We start from the raw sequence: 19359 nt of genomic DNA on the forward strand, positions 1-19359 counted from the left end.
GATATGATTTTATCTACTTTGGACGTAAATCCTCATTGATTTGCTTTTAGTTTCCCAACTAAAAAGGTTCATGCCAATAAATATTGTTATCATCCTATTTTTTTAATTATCTAGTGAATATAAAACTTTAATTACATTTTCCAATGCATTTGTTATTTTCCCTCTATGCAACTATTTATGATCGATGATAGTTCTTCAATTATTTGTTTTTATTTTTAAATATTTTGCTTTAAGATATTGTGATTGGTTTTTAAGGTAAGATTTAATTTGAGAGTCGGATGGCCATATTGATTGTCCAATCAAAGCATTAAATCAACATTTAAGCGTTGAGTTAGAATGTACCAAAAAAACCTATTGTGTTGTACCCAACATGTATGTATCACACAAATAAGGAAACTATATATCATTGCAATTTATAAATTGTAAACAAGGTACTATATATATATATTGTAGGAACAAAAAAAAAAAAAAGAAGAAGCTCGGAACATCTATTCTAACGAATTCACTTTTATTTGTTTACTTTACTTAGAAACTTTACAAATAACCATCATCTAAAATAGACGTGAGAACTCAATAAAATAAAATTTATTTAGTATAACAAATTAAAACACTTGAAAACTAAAATGAGATTACCAATGGTTGTCATGACATTTTTCATCTTAAAAGTGGAAGATTGTCTCGTTCCCACGAATAGTTGTATTAAAAAAAGAAGTAAAAACTACATTTTTAGTCTCCAAAAATTTGATGAATATGTGCTTTTGACCACTAAGTTTTAAAAATAGACATTTTTAGTCTCCACGTTTATAACGATATACTCATTTGGTTCTCGAGTTTTCAAAATGTATCTAGAATTAAAATGTCATATTATTGTTTAAAATAAAAGTATAAAGTTATTTAAGCGGTCTTCTAAATGAGTCTATTCTTATAAATCTAGAAACTAGAAATATCTATTTAAAACTCATAAATCAAACACACATATTCATCCAAAAAAAAAAAAAAAAACTAAAAGAGTAACCCACCTAACACGCATGCATAGAAAGCGATATATAAACGATTCTTCCAATTTTTAAAAATTGACCATAAAAGAAATAAATACAACCCATATAGATATGAAATAATGGGGCAGATGATGGAAGAGTCGTCACATACGGTTACTTTAACCTATTTTTGCGTTGTGGAAAATGCAAAGAATTAAATTTTAATTCATCTTTTCCCAACATGATGTTGGGAATGAAAACCACATTTTCGACGTTTATGTGTATTACATCGAGAAAAATGTAAGATTTAAATATTAATTTATCTTTCTCGGACGTTAGGACTAGTCCTTTAGGTTGACGCTTAATTTACAACATCGGAAAGTTTCTTTTTTCTGACGTCTCTTTCGCCGACGTCTTTTACTACATTGGAATAACCCAAAATTCTTATAGTGAACCACGGTTGAGATGTCGTAGAAATTATAAACTTCAATCAATTAGATAATTTCTTTTAATTCTTTTTATCTCTTCAATCCATTAAATATTATATGGTGTAAGTTCATAATGGATGTATGAGGAGCTTAATTTTTAATTTACGTCCAAGTAAGATTTTTGTATAAAAGTCAAATTTTCTTAAATATACTACTAACCAATTAATATAATGTGCCATATCTAGGCTACATGTCATGGCTAGGGTGGTGAGAGCATTCTTCTCGTTTCAACACTGTGTCGTGTGGATGAAAACTCAATTTTACTATCAATTTTAATACATACATATTTTTTTAGTACAATTTGAAATAGTCAAATTTGGATCTAGGACCTCGATCTTCATGTTGGCTACCAATTTATTTACCGTTGAGGAGATCATATTAAAACTTGAAAGAAGAAAAAAACACTAACATTTTAAAAAAGAGTTTTCGATGTATGGCTAATTTTTCTCTAGCTTGTATGATATATAGAATTGCCAAAACACTCGCTCTCACTAATTTCACAACTCACTTCCACCATGGTTGTCACCCGGCAACTACTACCCTTTGTTAATCAATTCTAGCGGTCAACTCTAATGATCACTTTTACTTATTGTATTTCATGACGAACTTCTCAACTAATCACGATGACCAACTTTAACATCTAACTTAATTAACCACGTGTTAAAAATAAACACAAAAAATTTAACATTCAAAAGCATTTTTTAGAATGCAATTATGAAATGATTAGTTCGGTACAACTAAATGTAATATTTTAACGATGTTGAAACACTATAAAAGTGTAACAAATAAAACGAACTTGTATATAAAATGTACTTTTTCAAACGAACTAGTGTTTTTTTTAAAAAAATTAAATTATTTAAAAAATGTTTAAATAAAAATGATTTTTTGAAAAATATTTTTTTAGACAATTAAAACAAGGTCTTTTATCAAAGAAAAATGCATTTTTTTTTTTAACATAATGAACCAAAATCTTTAAAGAAGTATTAACAAAAAATTATATTATATAAATGATTTATATTGATATATTTTACTATTATTTCATATTCATAAAGTTTGTGAGTATATATTATTTAATACAATATACATTTTTTCTTATATTTTAGAAATATTTTCAATAGTTTTCTATTAACTAAATTCCATACAAGAATGACAAAAATTTAAACAAAATTTTAAACTATTTTTTTTTTGTTCGTTTTGTAAGTGTTTGATTTTTTATTTTCACTTTTTAAAATTAAGTACGTTTTTTTTTTATATATATATATCTATATGTTATGAGAATTTGTACCTTTTATCTTTACTCAAATGAATTGAATTAAGTCAAAAAGACCCTATTTCATTTATATATGTATATATGTATGTATGCATGTTACGTCCTTCTAAATTTCAGTTCTCTATTTTTCATTTTTTAAAATGTCAAAGTATCTTGTAAAAGAAAAAACCCAATTTCAACGGGAAAATTTATTTTAAATGACAAAAAATTCTAAAAATATTTATAAAGATAAATATCAATTTATATTTATGAATTTTGTATTAATTTAAACTCTAAACTTATAATTATGTATCAATTTAAATAATCCTAAATTAATAATTATATCAATTTAAATCTTAAACTTTCGTAAATGTATCAATTTCATCCATATAAGTCTATGGTTTAAATTGATATGGTTTAAATTGATACACTTGTAAAAATTGATGGTCTAGATTAATACTGTTATTAGTTAGCTAGAGTTAAAAATGATATAACTCTCAGAGTTAAAGATTTAAATTGATACAATTATTAATCTAAGATTTAAATTGATATAAACTTCATTTATAAATGTAGGAAAAAGATGTCATAAGGTCCACACCTTTTGTTAATTTTCCCGATTTACAATAAGAATCTCAAACTTTTGAATTGGAACTAAACCACTGCAAAAGTCTTAAGCTAGACCTTTGGCAAGAACTACGCATTTTTATGAAAATGACTTGGGGGCTACAATTCCACAAGGAAAAATTTTAAGTTTCTTGGGTGTTAATGAGATCCAAGTCTTTGTTTTATATATATATATAAAAGTAGTTGGATTGTCAATGGTTGCCCCAATTATTAAATACCTTGTTCTGGATAGGTTAAAAATAAATGTTAGGAGTTTTCTTACCCATCTTCAAACTATTAGGTAGTATATTAAATTTGCCTTTAGCTAGTTCAATAAATCTCTCATTTCAAGGATAAAATCGAGTGGATAGTTGAGGACGCATGGTGCAAGATAAAATTTACTTTTACCTATTATAGGCTTTAGTCAACAGTCATAGGGTTAACTTTTGACTTTGAAAAGTAAAACTTTGACCGACTATAGATTCAAATGTGATTAGGATTTTGGAAAACAAATATGGATTCAAGCTTGAAAGGTCGAAATTAGACAAGGAGGGGAAATGGTAAAAAGGCAAAATGTTGACTTTTGGTCACAGCTTGACTTTTACTTGAATGATGAAACAACCATTTTACTCTTTGACTCGAGTTAGTAGTGAAATCGAACATTTTGTTGAATGATCCCATTAACTTTTAGTGAGTTATGTGAAGGCTCATGGTGATGAAACCAAACTCATTACGAGATAGTGCATACATTGTTGCATAATTCCATTAACTTATTAGTGGGCTAAATGAAAGTTTATGGTGATGACACCAAGACCACAGGTAGTTAAGAAAATGTAAGTTGCTGGGCCTTTGTGAGTTTAGGCATGTAATAGTTGCGTACTTATTTTTGGTTGTCTATTTAAAGAGTGAATTTTCAAATGAAAAAAACTTTTGAGTCTTATATGTTTTTTACTTAAAATTATTAATCACCAAATAATTAATTTTTCAAACCTTTCACACTCCTTCAATTTTCATCTCTCTCAAATCATTCACTCATCAGGTCCTACAACCCAATTCTAAGTCCAGTATATAGTATATCAACTCTAGTGGTGATTTGGTTTGTGTTCGGGTGGAGATTTGAGCGATTACGAAGCTACGAAGGTGAGTTGTCCTTAACCCTTATTTTAATTTAATTATGTATTTACATGTTAATTAAGTGCAATTATAGTAAAGTTGATCTGATTTCCACTACGCACGCCTTTCATTTCCATAAGATATTTAATATTGATTTCCACTTGTTTCGTCTTTCTTGATATTTCAAATAAGTGAGGGAGATAATTAGATATTGTATTAAAATTGTCTTTACCCACTAGCTTAAGCTTTTGGGTAACTTAGCGATTTAAGAGAAACTGCTACGAAAACTAGTAAATATCAACTTGCAACTTTCACGAATTTGCAATGAAATATAATACTGGTTGTTAGCTAGAATAATCAACAAACTACGTTAAGAAGAGACAATATAGTGCAACAATCTACATAAAAATTCAATTAACATGCTGTTAACTTAAAGTCAAGTCAAAGACCATTAAAATCTATTCCATAATCATGAACTAATTAGAGCACTTTTTTCACTTCAGGTGAGTTGAGCTAGGTTAAAAATGGACCCACACAACAATTTGAGTTGATCTGATTGGTTATTTGAAAGATCTGAATTAACAAGGTCTTCAACCTAACCTTTACAGTTGAGTTGGTTTATTGGATTGTCGATTGCTTTTATCATTATTTCACTAGTTTACAACACTTAAATCTATTAACAACACAAAACTAATAACTATAATTTTGTAAAATTCAAACACTAAACATTAAATGTCGATCATATCTATTACAAGTTTAAAAAAACTAAAATTACTTTTTTATATATTTCAATACATATGTGGTCAACTAAAATATAAACTTATCCAGGTCGAGATTCAATAACAAAACAAACTCAATTAAACCTTACAATTAGAATGAGATAATTAAAATGATTAAGATAATTTGAACATCTCTCCTATCGACTTTTACACGGATTAAAAAAGAAAAAAAGAAAAAAGAAAAACGAAAAGAAAAAGACAAAAGAAAAGAAATCTAACATATGGTCGTATGAGCACCGTACGTCAGAAACGTAACAGTAGAAATACACGGTGTTAAGCTCTCTCCCAATATATTCTAAGGTAATAAAAAAAAAAAAAGAACGTTATCTTCCGTCTCAGCCTTTTCTAGAATAAGGCCACGTAGCGGTTTCCGAAAGCCACGTCAGTCGAAAAAAGTCATAGTCCGTAATCCCATTCCGCACGTGACCGGCAACTTCCGGTTACAATAGACGCCACGTGTAGGACGGGCCCACAGAACACAGCTGGACGAGACGCTTTTACGCACTCAAAGCCTCAGCTTAGAATTTGTGGACAAGATTGGAGGACTAAATAACCAAATTTCAAAATTAATAAAAAAAAAAAAGAAAAAACGAAAAAGCGCATCGGTGGGCTTTATCACTCTCCGCCACTAGTTTTCTGCCACTTGTCGAAATCCAATGCAACGACCTTTCTCTATTGCCTTCTTCACTTGTTTGCAGCCTCAAAAATAAAAACTCACTTGTTTTTTTTTTTTTTTTTTAATTCTTTTAATATTTAATTGTAGCAAAATCCAGAAGAAATTATAGTGGCTGAGATTGCTCCGACGCCCAAAATTGTAACTTCCGGTGCGTTAGGTCTCTTTGAGAAGAAAAAAGAAGGAAACAGATTAGAAAGGAAATACTCTGTGTTGCTACTACTTCTTTCATTCTCTCTTCTTCTTGATTCCTCATCTTTAGATTCTTCTTACCTTTTTACTCCTTCAATTCACCTTCTTAATTGCCGGAAACCATGAGTTTTCTGGTGAGTTTCTGGTGATTTTACTCTCATGCATGATCCAAGTAGCTACTCTTCCTTTCCCAATTACATCTAACCATGACTTCCTTCCAAGGTACTCTTGTTCTTTCTGTTTTCTTAGGGCTTCTTATTGATTATTAACTCTCTCAGTTTCGTTGCCGAGAAAATACGTAGAAACGGATGGAGTTGTTAATTTGTGGAGATTTGTATTTGTAGATTGAATTACTTGGTGGTGCTTAAGTTAGTTAGTTTGTTTATTTGTTTTTTTCTTTTTTAAATTTAATTTTATTCGATTTCTAATGTTTTCTCGGCAGCTAACTGGATAGTTTAACTTGACTTTACCAGATCAGTATTGTTAAGATGCATTACTGTGAGGTGGAGAAAGGAGATTGTTGATTACTGATTAGAATTTTTCTCTCTTTTTCTACATTCTAAGGTTTTGGCGTCTTCCAGTTCGTTTTGGTGAGGATTCTGAATAAGGATTTTTCATTTTAACTTCTTTTTCGGCGAAGTATCTCTATCTTTTTTGTTACCCTGGCTACTGAAAATATTTTTTTTGAAGTTTCGTTTTGTGGTTTCCTATAATATTTGTTTTTTTGTTTTTTGTTTTTTGTTTTTTTTTTTTAGCCCCATACAAGTCTTCTGATTCGATTAAATATGGAACTCTTAATTTTGTTTACATGAAAAAGAGACGGATCGCTACCGATTGCTGTCGCTTTTTTTCTGTCTTGCAGTAGCGTCTAGGAGCCAGGTAACAAAAGCAACAACGGCTTCACCATTTAGAATTTATTATATCCCTAACAATGAAAGGAGGTTTTCATTTTACCCGTTGCTCGTTAGAGAGGATTTGAAGCAGCGGTAGCTGCTCAGGTCCGTTGATGGATCCCAACTCCTCAGGAGAAGACTTGGTTTTCAAGGTGATAATTCATTCCCCTTCCTTACGAAAAGGGAAAAAAAACTTTAATCAGAAGAAGTGAAGAAAAGGAAATTGAAAACTGTTTATAACTGAGGTTTGAATATGATAGACCAGGAAGCCATATACTATTACAAAGCAACGAGAGCGTTGGACGGAGGAGGAGCACAACAGATTTCTAGAGGCGCTGAAGCTCTATGGGCGAGCATGGCAGAGAATCGAAGGTTGTATTTTGATCAAATGTCAGCATTCTTTTTTGACTTTTGTTCATTTCTTAGCTTGTAACCTTGTTTGGATGAATTATATACTCTGTGACATTTGATACAAAATTTAATTACCATGCAGATTATTAATCAAAGTTTTCTTTAATTATAATTTTTTGATCGGTGATACTTTTGAACAAGAGACAACTTTTCATTCAAAAGATGAAAATAGATTATTGCTCAAAGGATATGAACTCCAAAAGTAGTGAAAAGAAAAAGTAAAAAGATACAAATAAATCTGCTGTCGCAAACCAAAATGATATACTTAAAAACATATCAAGAACTAATATGTCAAAATGAATCAAAAGAACTAACATCGAGCTATCACAGAAGGTGGAGTAGAATTCCAAAAGCTCCGTCATATATTAGGGAAGAATCTTAATCTTATTGTTGAGCTAATTTGATCTGGAATCTCTGCTATCAAGTTCATAGTATCCTTTAGAAAGGTTCCTGATTCTTCATTATGTGTTTTATATGCAGAACATATTGGAACTAAAACTGCAGTCCAGATACGAAGTCATGCGCAAAAGTTTTTTTCAAAGGTCAATGGGTACCCTTCTTTACTTGTTTTTATTTTGTTGGTTTTTGCTTCTTCTAGGTTAATTGTTCTTGATTTCAATGCTTTCATTTCTTGCTTCTTCTTTTTTTGGTCCAGTTGTTTGATTTATTATCTTGCTTGCTCATCAGTAGAATGTTTGAGTGTTTCTTACAGGTAGCTTTCCATCTTTTAAGGTAGAAGGTATATTCATTCATTGCCATTATGGCCTAGTTGCATTTATTCTATATGCTTGTTCTTATATGTGTTAATTATAAATGTTGATATATCTTGTAGTATGGGTATTTCTTATTAAAAAAACATCTTGGTATTAGACTAAAATTTGTTTGACAACAGTGATGACACAACAATGATCAAAATGATTTTTCTCTTCGTGGCTTTTACATCTGACCTTTGAGGTAAGCAAAAACGGATGAACGAGAAGACCTTTTCCCCCAAAACATTTAAACCCACAATTATCACTGACTTCTCTTCTTCAGGCTTGAAGGCTTCGTTTGTACTAAATCCTTCTGCTTAGGATGCTTCAGTTCTGAAGCAGTTCTGATTTTTTTTTTCCTTGGATTGTTGGTATTATCAAACGCTAACTGGAACTTCAAGTTAACCGGAAATAAGTACATTTAAATAGGTTAAAGAAAAACCAGATTAGGCGTGCTACCTCATGTACATTAGTATATTGAGCTCTAAATTGCTTAGTTACACAAGTCCACTAGTTGGTTGTTCTTTATTGTAATCTTACCTTCTTTGGTAGGACTCCAATGAATGGAATATGATCGAGGGCCTTTTTTTCAAACCTTTGTTTGTGTATGTAGATGTGCCAGATTTTGTTATCTATTTGTTTGAAATTTGTCTCCTTAAGGACCTGTAGTACATACGATAAATTGATAAATGAAAGATGACCATTTTCATCGGCCCATACTAGTGATGAGATTGAATATATCTTCCCAACACATTCATGGCCTTGCTCTTGTTGTAACATTCAGGCTTCCCATCTTTTTCTTGTTTATTCAAAATTTGTTTCCACAACAATTTGGTTTATAATTTTATTCTATCAAAAAGAAAAAAAAAAAAAAAAAAAGAAAGAAAAGAAAAAAAAAAGAAAGAAGAAGAAAAGATCTCTTTAAGAAATTTGGGGACTTTTAAGTGCTTTATCCGAACATCTCTCCATTTGGATCCTTGTGATGGAGTATCACTTATGCTCATATCAACCCCATATTGGATAAACCATCTTGGGACTATTCCCTGTAATAGAAGCCTTCATTCAGTGAGCAGGAGAACAATGTGGTAAGTGTAAACCTATCCCACATATAAAGTGGTCAGATAGTTAACACCGTGTTCCCCTCCCAACAATATATTCTTAGGTAAACCCACTTTAGCATTAATATACATAGGAACTGGTGAAGAGTCAGTTGACTCTGCAAAACCTGCATACTTAACCACATGATCCGAATGCTTGGCTTGCTTCAATGGTTCATGTGCGATTGATGGGTTTCCAACCTTACACATACTGAAACTCACCGTACCTACTTGCCCCTTATTATTTTGAAGATACCTTTATTATTTTTAATCTTTTTCCTTCCTCCTTTATATGTGAGTATCTAGGCTAGCTGATGCACCTTGACTAATCTCGCGAGGTCATATGCCTAATTCTACAAGAACTGGATGGTACATTCATGCTAATATACTCATGAATACCCTTCTCCTCCTATATTGCCTTGATTTTACTTGCAACCCAACTTAGGTTTTTCTAATGATTCATCTTCTTCAGTAGAATTTGGCATTCTCTTGGTTCATGTGTGGCAAGCAAACTACGGTGCTCAACTTCTGCCAAGGGTGGAGGAGAGTTGAACACCTTGTCCTGCATTTTAAGGTTAATCAACTCTACCACCCATGTACATAGGAAGTGATAAGGAGTCATCTGCTGCCTAGCGACTCCTTCCAGATTGCCCTAGTGAGAGTATTAGCCAAAATGCATTTGAGGTGAAGTACTGATTTAACAAAGACCTGCAAGTGAAGCACAAGCACCTACTTCCATTATGTTTGGAATGCTGAGTTCACCAAATATTATGAAGAATACTTGGCAGAGCAGCCCTTGCTCCTAACCCAGAAGGATGTCTTCTAAATTAAGATGGTGTATCTCTTTGGTCTCCAGGCCAGCAATTACTAGGGAAAATATCCTTTAGAGCTAGCCATTCTAATAGTCTAGGAGAAAATAAATTTTAATGACTAATTACCCATTCAGATATTTTTTTCAAACATGATTGTTCTCTGTTGTCTAATCCGAAAACGTTCCACCTTTCAGCCTTTTGGACTACATGTGGAAATGTGCTTCCATAGGCTCTGATTTTGCAGTTACTGCCTTGTTGATTCTGTTTTCTGCACTTGTTCTATATTGTGTAAGAAACAATATCTCAATGTACGTGTCCGTGGTTTGATCATCTTCAAGAGTTTCCGACCCAATTTAGATACTAGGGTTGTGACACTTCTTTCAGCTTCCTAGGCCAATCCTTACACATTACCATGCTTATCTGAGATTTTTTTTAAGCTTATGAGGTGGCTTCTTTCTTCATCTTCAACTCCTTTCCATTGAAAATCCTTCATTTCTTTCTTTAGAACCTTAACAACATAACTGAGGATATACACGCACACATATAGACTAATCATTCATCAATGAAATTTATTTATCTTTTCAATATACACACATACACGCACACCACACACACATATTTATATATATTGACAAGAAACTGTTCCTCATTATGAGATACATTAAGGCTCTCTAATTCGTCAATTAGGTGAAAGTACTGGCTTTTCTGTTTTCTTGTATGTAAACTACGACTATTGGAGCTGCTGTGTCCATAAATTAGTGGAAGCTTTCTCATAGTTATTTCCAATCCAATAGTTTAGGCTATGTGTTAGGATACCATTTGGTCCTTTAAGTTTTAACATTTGACAGTTTAGTGCCTGAAGTTGGTCCTTGAAAATTGAAGTTGCTGCAGTATTGGTGATACTAACAGAAAGTCACCATTTAGTAATACTAACAAAACCCAATATGTTAAATGTTGACGTGTTAATGCTAGAGATGTTAAATGCTCATATTGGAATGCTTATGTGGTCAATTTTAGATGTGGAAAGTTTTAATAACTTTATCACTATTCTCTTTCGTGGCTTTTTTCCTTCTTCCTCTAAAAGCTATACCTTCCCTTCATCTCTCCCTCACTCTATCATCTCACTCAACTCTCTCTTCTTCTTTTCTGGGGGGTGGGGGCAGATGTCTCTCCATGCCTCTCGTCTCACTTCTGAGAAGACAAATCTGTAGTGAGTAAGAGCTGCCTAAGAAAAAGCTCCCAAAGTTGTAAGCCAAAATTGAGATGTGCAAGGATAATGGAAAAAATGATGTGAAGGATGCTCCAAGTCTGAAAAACAAATCACACAGCACGATGACGTGATGTTGAGAGGTAGCATTCTCCTTTGCAGTCAACGAGCTGTATTAATTCCACTTCTCTTAGTTCCCGTAAGAAGATCTTTATTTTCTCAGGATAAGAGCTTTCAAACCACTGAATAAAGGTTGCTCGAGTTAGGGACAATATTATCAATTAATCACTCATGAGAGATTCAACTATGAATACTTGGGTGGAACTAAGAGGCCATAGCCAAAGTTATTCATCGAACTTCGTAAAACTCACAAAAGAAGAAGGGATTAACTAGGCCATTCAATCACCTCCAAATTATTCAAATTTCAGCAGAGATGTAGGTCCCACACAGCATGAGAAGATATACAAGCCTGTGCAACTGTAATATTTGAACAAGTTAATTGGCTAGCTGCACTTGTTGGAAGTGAAAAACAAATTGAACCCAGGCTTACTCTGCACATTAAAGATGAGCCAAATGCACTTAATCTATTCCAAAGTCGACATTGTTCTTTCCATGAGTGACTAATTTACCTAACACATCACCCACAGTCTCCGTTAAAGGGAAAAAAAAGGGATAAAGGAATCCCCTAGTTCCCAAAATTCTTCATTTTATCAGCAGGATTTTATAGCCTTTTTCTTTCAGAAATTTTGCATCGATTTTATTTCACATACCTTAATAGTTACTTTTTTTTTTTTTTGAGATGCTCAAGTGCATTTGCTGATCCTTAGGTTCTGTTTCTCTTCGTTTCCATATTGTATTTTAAGCTTTTGTCTCATTTCATTATCTTAATAAAGAGACCCTCTTCTTTTAAACATTGCCATTTTTTAAAAAATAGTTATCATTTTTTTTAAAAGTTATTTTAGCACACATTTTTTAAGTTCTAAAATCTAGAACATATTTTTTAACATTGCCATTATCACATTGCTTCAAACATCTTTTCATTCTTTCTTCGTTGGGTCTGTCAGTTCACCCATCTTAGCACCCATCTTAGCCTTGCTGGCGATTTTTACCAGACTGCCTGCATTTTCTCAGTTCCAAACATGTCATCTTCCCAATTTCGCTTTAGCGCCAAGAATTTCAATCTAATTTTCTTCTTTTTTTAAAAATATTTGTGTGGGCTTCCCAATTTCTGTTCATTGTTTTCTTCTCATAGTGAATTTCTTGGACTATCTTTTTTTAAGTTCTTGCAAATGTTTTTTTTTTAAACGGAGACAAACTTCTTTATTAATAATAAAACTGAAAGTAAAAGAGAGTTATGCAATGAGCGTAATAAGGAAGCCTAGAGAGAAATAAGCAAAAGGGGATCAAAAGGTGCACATGGACATCTCAACTAGGTTGACACCCCTTTAGCACTAAAACATGCGTTACTTGTTTTCTTGTATTCACAACTTTTGATAATCAATAAAATTCTCTCATTTGGTATATACGCCATAATCAATAGTTATCAAAGACAATCACTCTATTTATAGAGAATTGGAAAGAAAACTACTCCTAATTTTAATCTTCACTAATCAAAGAAACTAATCCTTTTCCTAATCAATCATGGAGACTAATCTTAATCCTAATGAACTAAAGATTTGAGGAAGATAGCCTAATTTACCGTAGCCTTACTACATCATCCTACCCTTAAAAAAAATTGTCCTTGAGTTTCATGTTAGAATTAGTGGCCTTGGCTCAAGGAAGGATTTACCCTAATATTCTTTCCTTTTTTATTATAAGCTATAAGCTATTTATTTTTCCTTTTGTATCTTTTGTTAATATGAGAAATTAAAAAGAAAGTCAATCGTAGTTTTTCTCTCGGTACTTGGGTTTCCATGTAACTCGGTGTCTACTTTACTTTAGCGCTTTTAACATGGTATTAGAGCGAGGTAAAGACGAAACACTAGACACAAGTGTAGACGAAACCCAAACAGAGACAGCTGCCTTGGGATCGCTGCTGCTATGAAAAAGTTGCTCCACCAGCTTCAGAGGACGTTGGCAATTAGAGTGGGCCTAACCTTGGAATCAGTCGTGCAACCTAGTGGCAGAAACTAACCACACGCGCTTCAATTAGCCTCCCACGCGTTGTCATTACCAGGCGCGTACGCTCACGTACCGCCACCCAATGCCTCCACTGCTCAACCAGTCTACTCCCACCTGTATTCCCAAGTCCAGCCGCAATACCCTTCTGGTAATCCGCATCTCCACCGTCGTCGCCGCCCTCAATTTATGGATGCCATCGTTTCATGCACTGCTGTCATTTGATTCTTTATAGCAGCTGCATGTCCATGGTACTGGGATCTATCAAGTCCATAATGGATTAGGGTTTGAAGTTGGTGAATCTTGAGCGCAATCCAAACCAACCGACTTGCCAATGTATTTCAAGAACTCGGTAACTTCGCTCCTTAACTTGTCCTCAAATTATATAACAAGTTCTCTGATAACATCTATAGGTGCCTTTCCAGGATAGAAGCTGAATGGCCAGAATTACTTTTTCTGGTCTTAATCTATCAAGATGTTTCTCGAGGGTCGTCACCAATTCAGTTTTATTATAGGGGAGACTCTTTGTCCCTCGCTTGGCGATGCCTTGAAACGTTTTTGGAGAGGGGATTATCCAGTCCATGTTGATTAATAGTATGGAACCACAAATAGGCAAGCCTCTGCTTTATGCAGCAACTGCGAAGGATCTATGGGACACAACTTAGAAACTTTATTCAAAACGTCAGAACACTTCTTGTTTGTATACACTGAGGAAACAAGTCCATGATTGTATTCAAAACGTTAGAATTAGTGGGCTTGACCTAATGAAGGATTTACCCTAATATTTTTTCCTTTTTTTAATCATAAGTTGTAACCTATTTATCTTCCCTCTTGTATCTTTTGTTAATATGAGAAATTAATAAGAAACTCAATCGTGGTTTTTCTCCCGGTACTTGAGTTTCCACATAACTCGGTGTCTACTTTACTTTATCACTTCTAACATTTTGAAATGTAAATCACAAGCATAAACCAAACAGTTCCCATATGGCCGGTCGGGAGTCTTTGTTGCTTGCTAGCTTGCTCTTACTTTACCTTTGCCTGAAAAAGTTAAAGATAAGTAGATTAGTAATGACCTAAGCTTGGTTTTGAAAAATTCGGGTCGTTACATTTATATTCTGACATTTGGTTGGATCATTACCCTAAGAAAATAAAAAATTTCTTTTGGGAGTTTAGCATCGGTGCCATTTATATTGCTGATCATTTCCAACATCGTATGTCATATATGTACATCTCTAGATCATTGTGTGTCAAGACCGTGTTGAATCCCCTACCCATCTGTTTGTTCACATTTCTCTTGCCTACCATTTCTAGCATATTATGTTGGATGCTTTTTAGCTAGTTATCCACCTGGTCTAATAATATATTTGTCATCCTTGCATCCCTCTTCTTAGGACATTCGTTTATTGGCACATGTAAAATGGCTTGGTTGGCTATTCTTCTAGCTTTTTTTTTTTTTTGAAAAGAATGACAAACTTCTTTATTATTAATAAACTTAAAGTACAAGAGAGTTATACATCGGGAATAATAGAGAAGCCCAGAAATGGGAGAGAGAGAGAGGATCAATAGGTGCACCCAGACATCTCAACTAGGTTGACACCCCATAGCACCCTTCATATCCAAAATACAAGAACAACATTAAGAACTAACCTGCTGAGCATTGGTTGGGAATAATGGAGAAACCTAGAAATAGGGGAGAGAGAGAGAGGATCAGTAGGTGCACCTGGACATCCCAACTAGGTTGACACCCCATAGCACCCTCCATATCTAAAATACAAGAACAATACTAAGAACTAATCAATTGAGCATTGGTTAGGATTCCTCCACTTCGTCTTGGAATGTTGCTTGACAAAGGTTTTTGAAGGATGGGATTTTAGACTTTCAAAATCTGCTGTATTCTTTATCTAGCGTTTCTCTAAATGATAGTGAAGATTTTAGGTGTTAGCTATGGTCACTTGAACCTTCAGGTAGTCTTTTGGATGAATTCTTGACAGTGCATTTGGCTTCTTCTTCTAATCTTGACAGCAACATCTTTAATGCAATTAGGAAGACTAAGATCCACAAGACAACAAATATTTTTGTGGATCTGCTTAACGGTAACCTCAATTCAACTGATGTCCATAAAAAACTTCGATCTCAGTCTCTCGTGCCATCCGTTAATCCATTGTGTTACAAGACAAGGGAATCTCTTAGCCACATCCTATTCGAGTGTGTTTTCTAGTTGTTATTCTCAGCCTTTTTTAATACTCAATAGGTTTTCTCCAACCCATGGAAGGAAAATGTACATCAGCTTCTTTTTCGTGACCGTTGGAACTGTCTAGCTGATTTATATGGATTAATGTGGTCAAAGTATTGCTTTTTGGGCTTCGGATGGAAAGGAATCGTCGCTTTTTTCAGTAGTCGTCTTAACATTATTCTTCCATCCTTGGCTAAAGTCTTCATCAGGGTGTTGCATTCCATTCAGAATATATATATTGCAATTTGCTTGCTTTTATCAAACCTTTCTAAGCTTTTAATCTTTTATTCTTATTTTGTCTTGGTTAGAAATAGTGGGCTTGAGTCATGTTGAAAGCTCAAGGGTAGTTGAGATTTACTTTGCCCTAATTTTTTTATTATTTTAATCAAGCTCATGTTGCCTCTAAATATTTCTCCCCTTTGTACTTTTATTATCATAAGAAAATAATAAGAAATATCGACTTCGTGATTTTTCTCCCTGTACTAGGGTTTTCATGTAAATTTGTGTTTGTTCTACATCTCTACTTTCAATAGTTCCTATTCTTGTATATTAGTTCCTATTCTTTTTTAGTCCTTGTTTTAGAGTTCCTATTCTTTTTTAGTCTCTTGTTTAAGATTGTTTATGGTTTGTTCATTATATCCTTTTGTATTTTAAAGCACCAGTTTCTGTGCATTCTTTTAAAGGAAAGTTTCGTATCATTTTCTAAAACCAGGCCAATGTACTTGTTTCTAAGATTCTAATGTGCTAGGCCATTTACAAAGTTCCTAGTTCAATATTATTTGGATATACTTCGAAATCTTTTGCAACGTGGATATTGTGCATGTTTTTTATTCTCTCTGAGAGGTTTTTTTTCTTTCTATTTTGTTCCCCAGTTGGAAAAAGAAGCACTTGTCAAGGGGATTCCTGTAGGACAAACTCTGGATATAGATATTCCACCACCTCGGCCTAAGAGGAAACCAAGTAATCCTTATCCAAGGAAAACTCCTATATCAAAGTTGGGTGCTAATGACGGGAAGGTTTTGACTTTGGTGTCTTCTTCACAGAGGAAACAGATCTTAGATTTGGAGAAAGAGCCACTGAATGAGGTGTGTTGCACTCTTCTATCTTATTCCAATGAGTTAATGTTTATTGATATTTCACTTTTCTAATTATATTATTAGGGCACTAGTGGAGAAGAACAAGCAACAATTGAAAAGGATGCCCACGACGACAATTACTCAGAAGTATTTACCCTATCACGAGAGGCCAACTCCATTTCTTGGAAAAACACAAATTGTGTACCTTCGCAAGTTAAACTAAATGACTCATGTGCTTTCAGGGAGTTTGTGCCCTCACTTAAAGAGGTAATTGGGCAATCTGAAACAAATGAATCTTATATGTTCTCTCAATTTATATTGCATTATAATATCATTCTACATTACGTTGATGCAAGCAGCCACTCCAGGATAAAGGCCCGGGCAAAGTTTTAGAAATGGAGATCTCAAGCACTTCACAAGAAAAGTCTATGCCTGCTGAAAAGAAAGAAGCTTTAAGCTGCGTACTGTCTGGAGATGAAATGCAAGCTGCTCATAATTATCCAAGGCATGTGCCTGTGCATGTGGTAGATGGAAGCTTGGGAGCAAATGTTCAAGGGTCAGTAACCGATACTCTGCTGCAGGAATCCACTTTTCATCCAGCAATGGAGGTTCGAGGAGAGCATAATATAATTGGGAATCCATCTGATTGTGTTTCCTTTGAACATCAAAATAATGCACCTAGGTGCGTTTATCAATCATATCCAACAATTCATCCTACTCCATTTACCTTACTTCGCCCTAACCAAGAGCATTATAAGTCACTTCTGCACATGTCCTCCTCATTTTCAAATCTTGTTGTGTCTACCCTTCAACAAAACCCTGCTGCTCATGCAATAGCTAGTTTGACAGCAACATGTTGGCCCTATGTGAATCCTGAAACTTCTGTAGATTCTCCCGTTTGTGATAAGGAAGGTTCTGGAACCAAGCAAATGAACCCCACCCCAAGTATGGAAGCCATTGCTGCAGCAACTGTAGCAGCTGCAACTGCATGGTGGGCAGCCCATGGACTGCTACCTTTGTGTGCTCCTTTTCATTCTGCCTTTCCCAGTGCCGGTGTATCAGCTCCTGTAGTACAATCATCAGATACCTGTCAAAATCTTGAGTCCAAAGACAAAGCAGAAAGTTCCCAACAAATTGTTGCTTTGCAAAATCAACAGCTGGATGCAGAACAATCAGAAGCTTTAACTGCTCAACACTCAGGTTCCAAGTTACCTACTCATTCATCTTCTGATTCTGAGGGTAGTGGAGGTGCAAATGCAAATGATACGGTGAAACCTGCCCATGACGAGAAGACACCTGCTGAGGTTGAGTTTCATGATTCAAACAAAGGGAAGAGGGGAAAACAAGTAGATCGTTCCTCGTGTGGTTCAAATACACCATCTGGAAGTGATCAAGAGATAGATGCAACAGAAAATAATGATAAAGAAGAAAAAGAGGAAGAAAATGATCTTGAGATGAATCGTCCAGCTGTCGAGTTAAGCAATCGCCGCAATAGAAGTATCAGTAACACAAGTGAATCTTGGAAGGAGGTTTCTGATGAGGTAAAAAGGGTATGTTATTTTATTTTATGTATTCTGTAGCAGTTTTCTTCTTATAAAGCTTACGTTTTCTCGTAATGTATATACCATACAGGGGCGGCTGGCTTTTCAAGCTCTCTTCACTCGTGATGTATTGCCTCAAAGCTTTTCACCTCCCTATGATGTAGAAAATGAGAACAAGGCAAGTGAGAACGTTGAGAAAGATAGTCATGTTGTAGATAAAGATAGTGGTGCATCAGTTTTGGACCTTAACGGCAAGACTTGTGGATCTTTTAGTCATCAAAGTATGGAGAGAGATACATCAGCAATAGGTATCAACAATGGAGAGGGAGAACTTCTCACAATTGGACTAGGAAATGGAACCCCCAAGGCTTGTCGAACCGGATTCAAACCCTATAAAAGATGTTCAGTGGAAGCAAAAGAAAAGAGAATGACAACATCCAGCAACCACTGTGAGGAGGGAGGTCAAAAAAGACTACGCTTGGAGCAGAAAGTCACAAATTGACAGTTTGATTCGCATGCAAACGAGCAAAGGAAACCTTTGTCTGCTGCATGTATATCTAACCTTCCTCGTCAATCTATCTTTCCTACTTTTAATTCTTCAAGTGTGTACTATAAAATGCCTACATTATGTGATTGGTACATTCGAACTTATACAACTGAACTGAAGATTACCCTAAATTAGCCTTTTTGTAAGAATTGTTCAGTACCCCCAGTAGCCATTATCTTGCTACCTCTTCTAAAGACTTTAGTCTCTTTATGAAGACGGTACGAATTTAGCGTGTTTTCTAATGCATGTTCCAGTATCTAGGAACCCAAAAGTCAAATCTGTTAATCGTGTAGAAACTATTAAAGCAATGAAGACATTTCTTTGGTGTGGCTGCTGACGATAATAATATCTCCCTACCATTCATTTTCATGCCATATGGCTCTCTCAGTTTATGTTTATAATTCTTATTTTGATTACTGATTTACTGGTTGGATGTTTTTCCAGTTACAAGAACAGAACTCTAGAAGACTCTTGTGATTTGAGTCAAAGTTGATTATTGAACAGAGTCCCATCTCTGATCTCTATCAGGAAGTATTCTTTTGGAAGAACATTACTGGCTGTAAGTTTCTTCAATCCTCTAATGCTTAAGCTATTATAA

General features: G+C 34.2%; 1 protein-coding gene and 1 long non-coding RNA gene across 3 annotated transcripts; both read left to right on the forward strand.

Moving 5' to 3' along the window:
* The first annotated feature begins 5765 nt into the window (after nucleotides 1-5765).
* LOC101214878 (protein LHY) lies at nucleotides 5766-19130 on the forward strand. Of its 2 annotated transcripts, none has more exons than XM_011658523.2 (9): nucleotides 5766-6296; nucleotides 6639-6664; nucleotides 6892-7119; nucleotides 7228-7339; nucleotides 7859-7920; nucleotides 16470-16682; nucleotides 16758-16940; nucleotides 17033-18223; nucleotides 18306-19130. In XM_011658523.2, the coding sequence occupies exons 3-9, from the start codon at nucleotides 7081-7083 to the stop codon at nucleotides 18714-18716; spliced, it is 2211 nt and encodes a 736-aa protein (XP_011656825.1). In that variant the 5' UTR covers nucleotides 5766-6296; nucleotides 6639-6664; nucleotides 6892-7080; the 3' UTR covers nucleotides 18717-19130. The 2 variants fall into 2 exon arrangements, with proteins under 2 accessions (XP_011656825.1, XP_031743530.1); XM_031887670.1 differs by having other exon boundaries at nucleotides 17042-18223.
* On the forward strand, nucleotides 7927-14821 carry LOC116404617. The gene is made up of 2 exons (XR_004217579.1): nucleotides 7927-11389; nucleotides 11470-14821. It is a non-coding gene; the product is annotated as an uncharacterized LOC116404617 (long non-coding RNA).
* Nucleotides 19131-19359: the final 229 nt, after the last annotated feature.

Source organism: Cucumis sativus, chromosome 6 (assembly GCF_000004075.3).
Source record: "Cucumis sativus cultivar 9930 chromosome 6, Cucumber_9930_V3, whole genome shotgun sequence".
Lineage (NCBI taxonomy): Eukaryota > Viridiplantae > Streptophyta > Magnoliopsida > Cucurbitales > Cucurbitaceae > Cucumis > Cucumis sativus.

Bases quoted from the DNA above. Each gene is read 5' to 3' on its own strand.
- LOC101214878 (XM_011658523.2), top strand. From the start codon at position 7,081: ATGGATCCCAACTCCTCAGGAGAAGACTTGGTTTTCAAG. The intron at 7,120-7,227 runs GTGATAATTCAT...TGAATATGATAG, and splicing joins GAGAAGACTTGGTTTTCAAG to ACCAGGAAGCCATATACTAT. The intron at 7,340-7,858 runs GTTGTATTTTGA...TTTTATATGCAG, and splicing joins AGCATGGCAGAGAATCGAAG to AACATATTGGAACTAAAACT.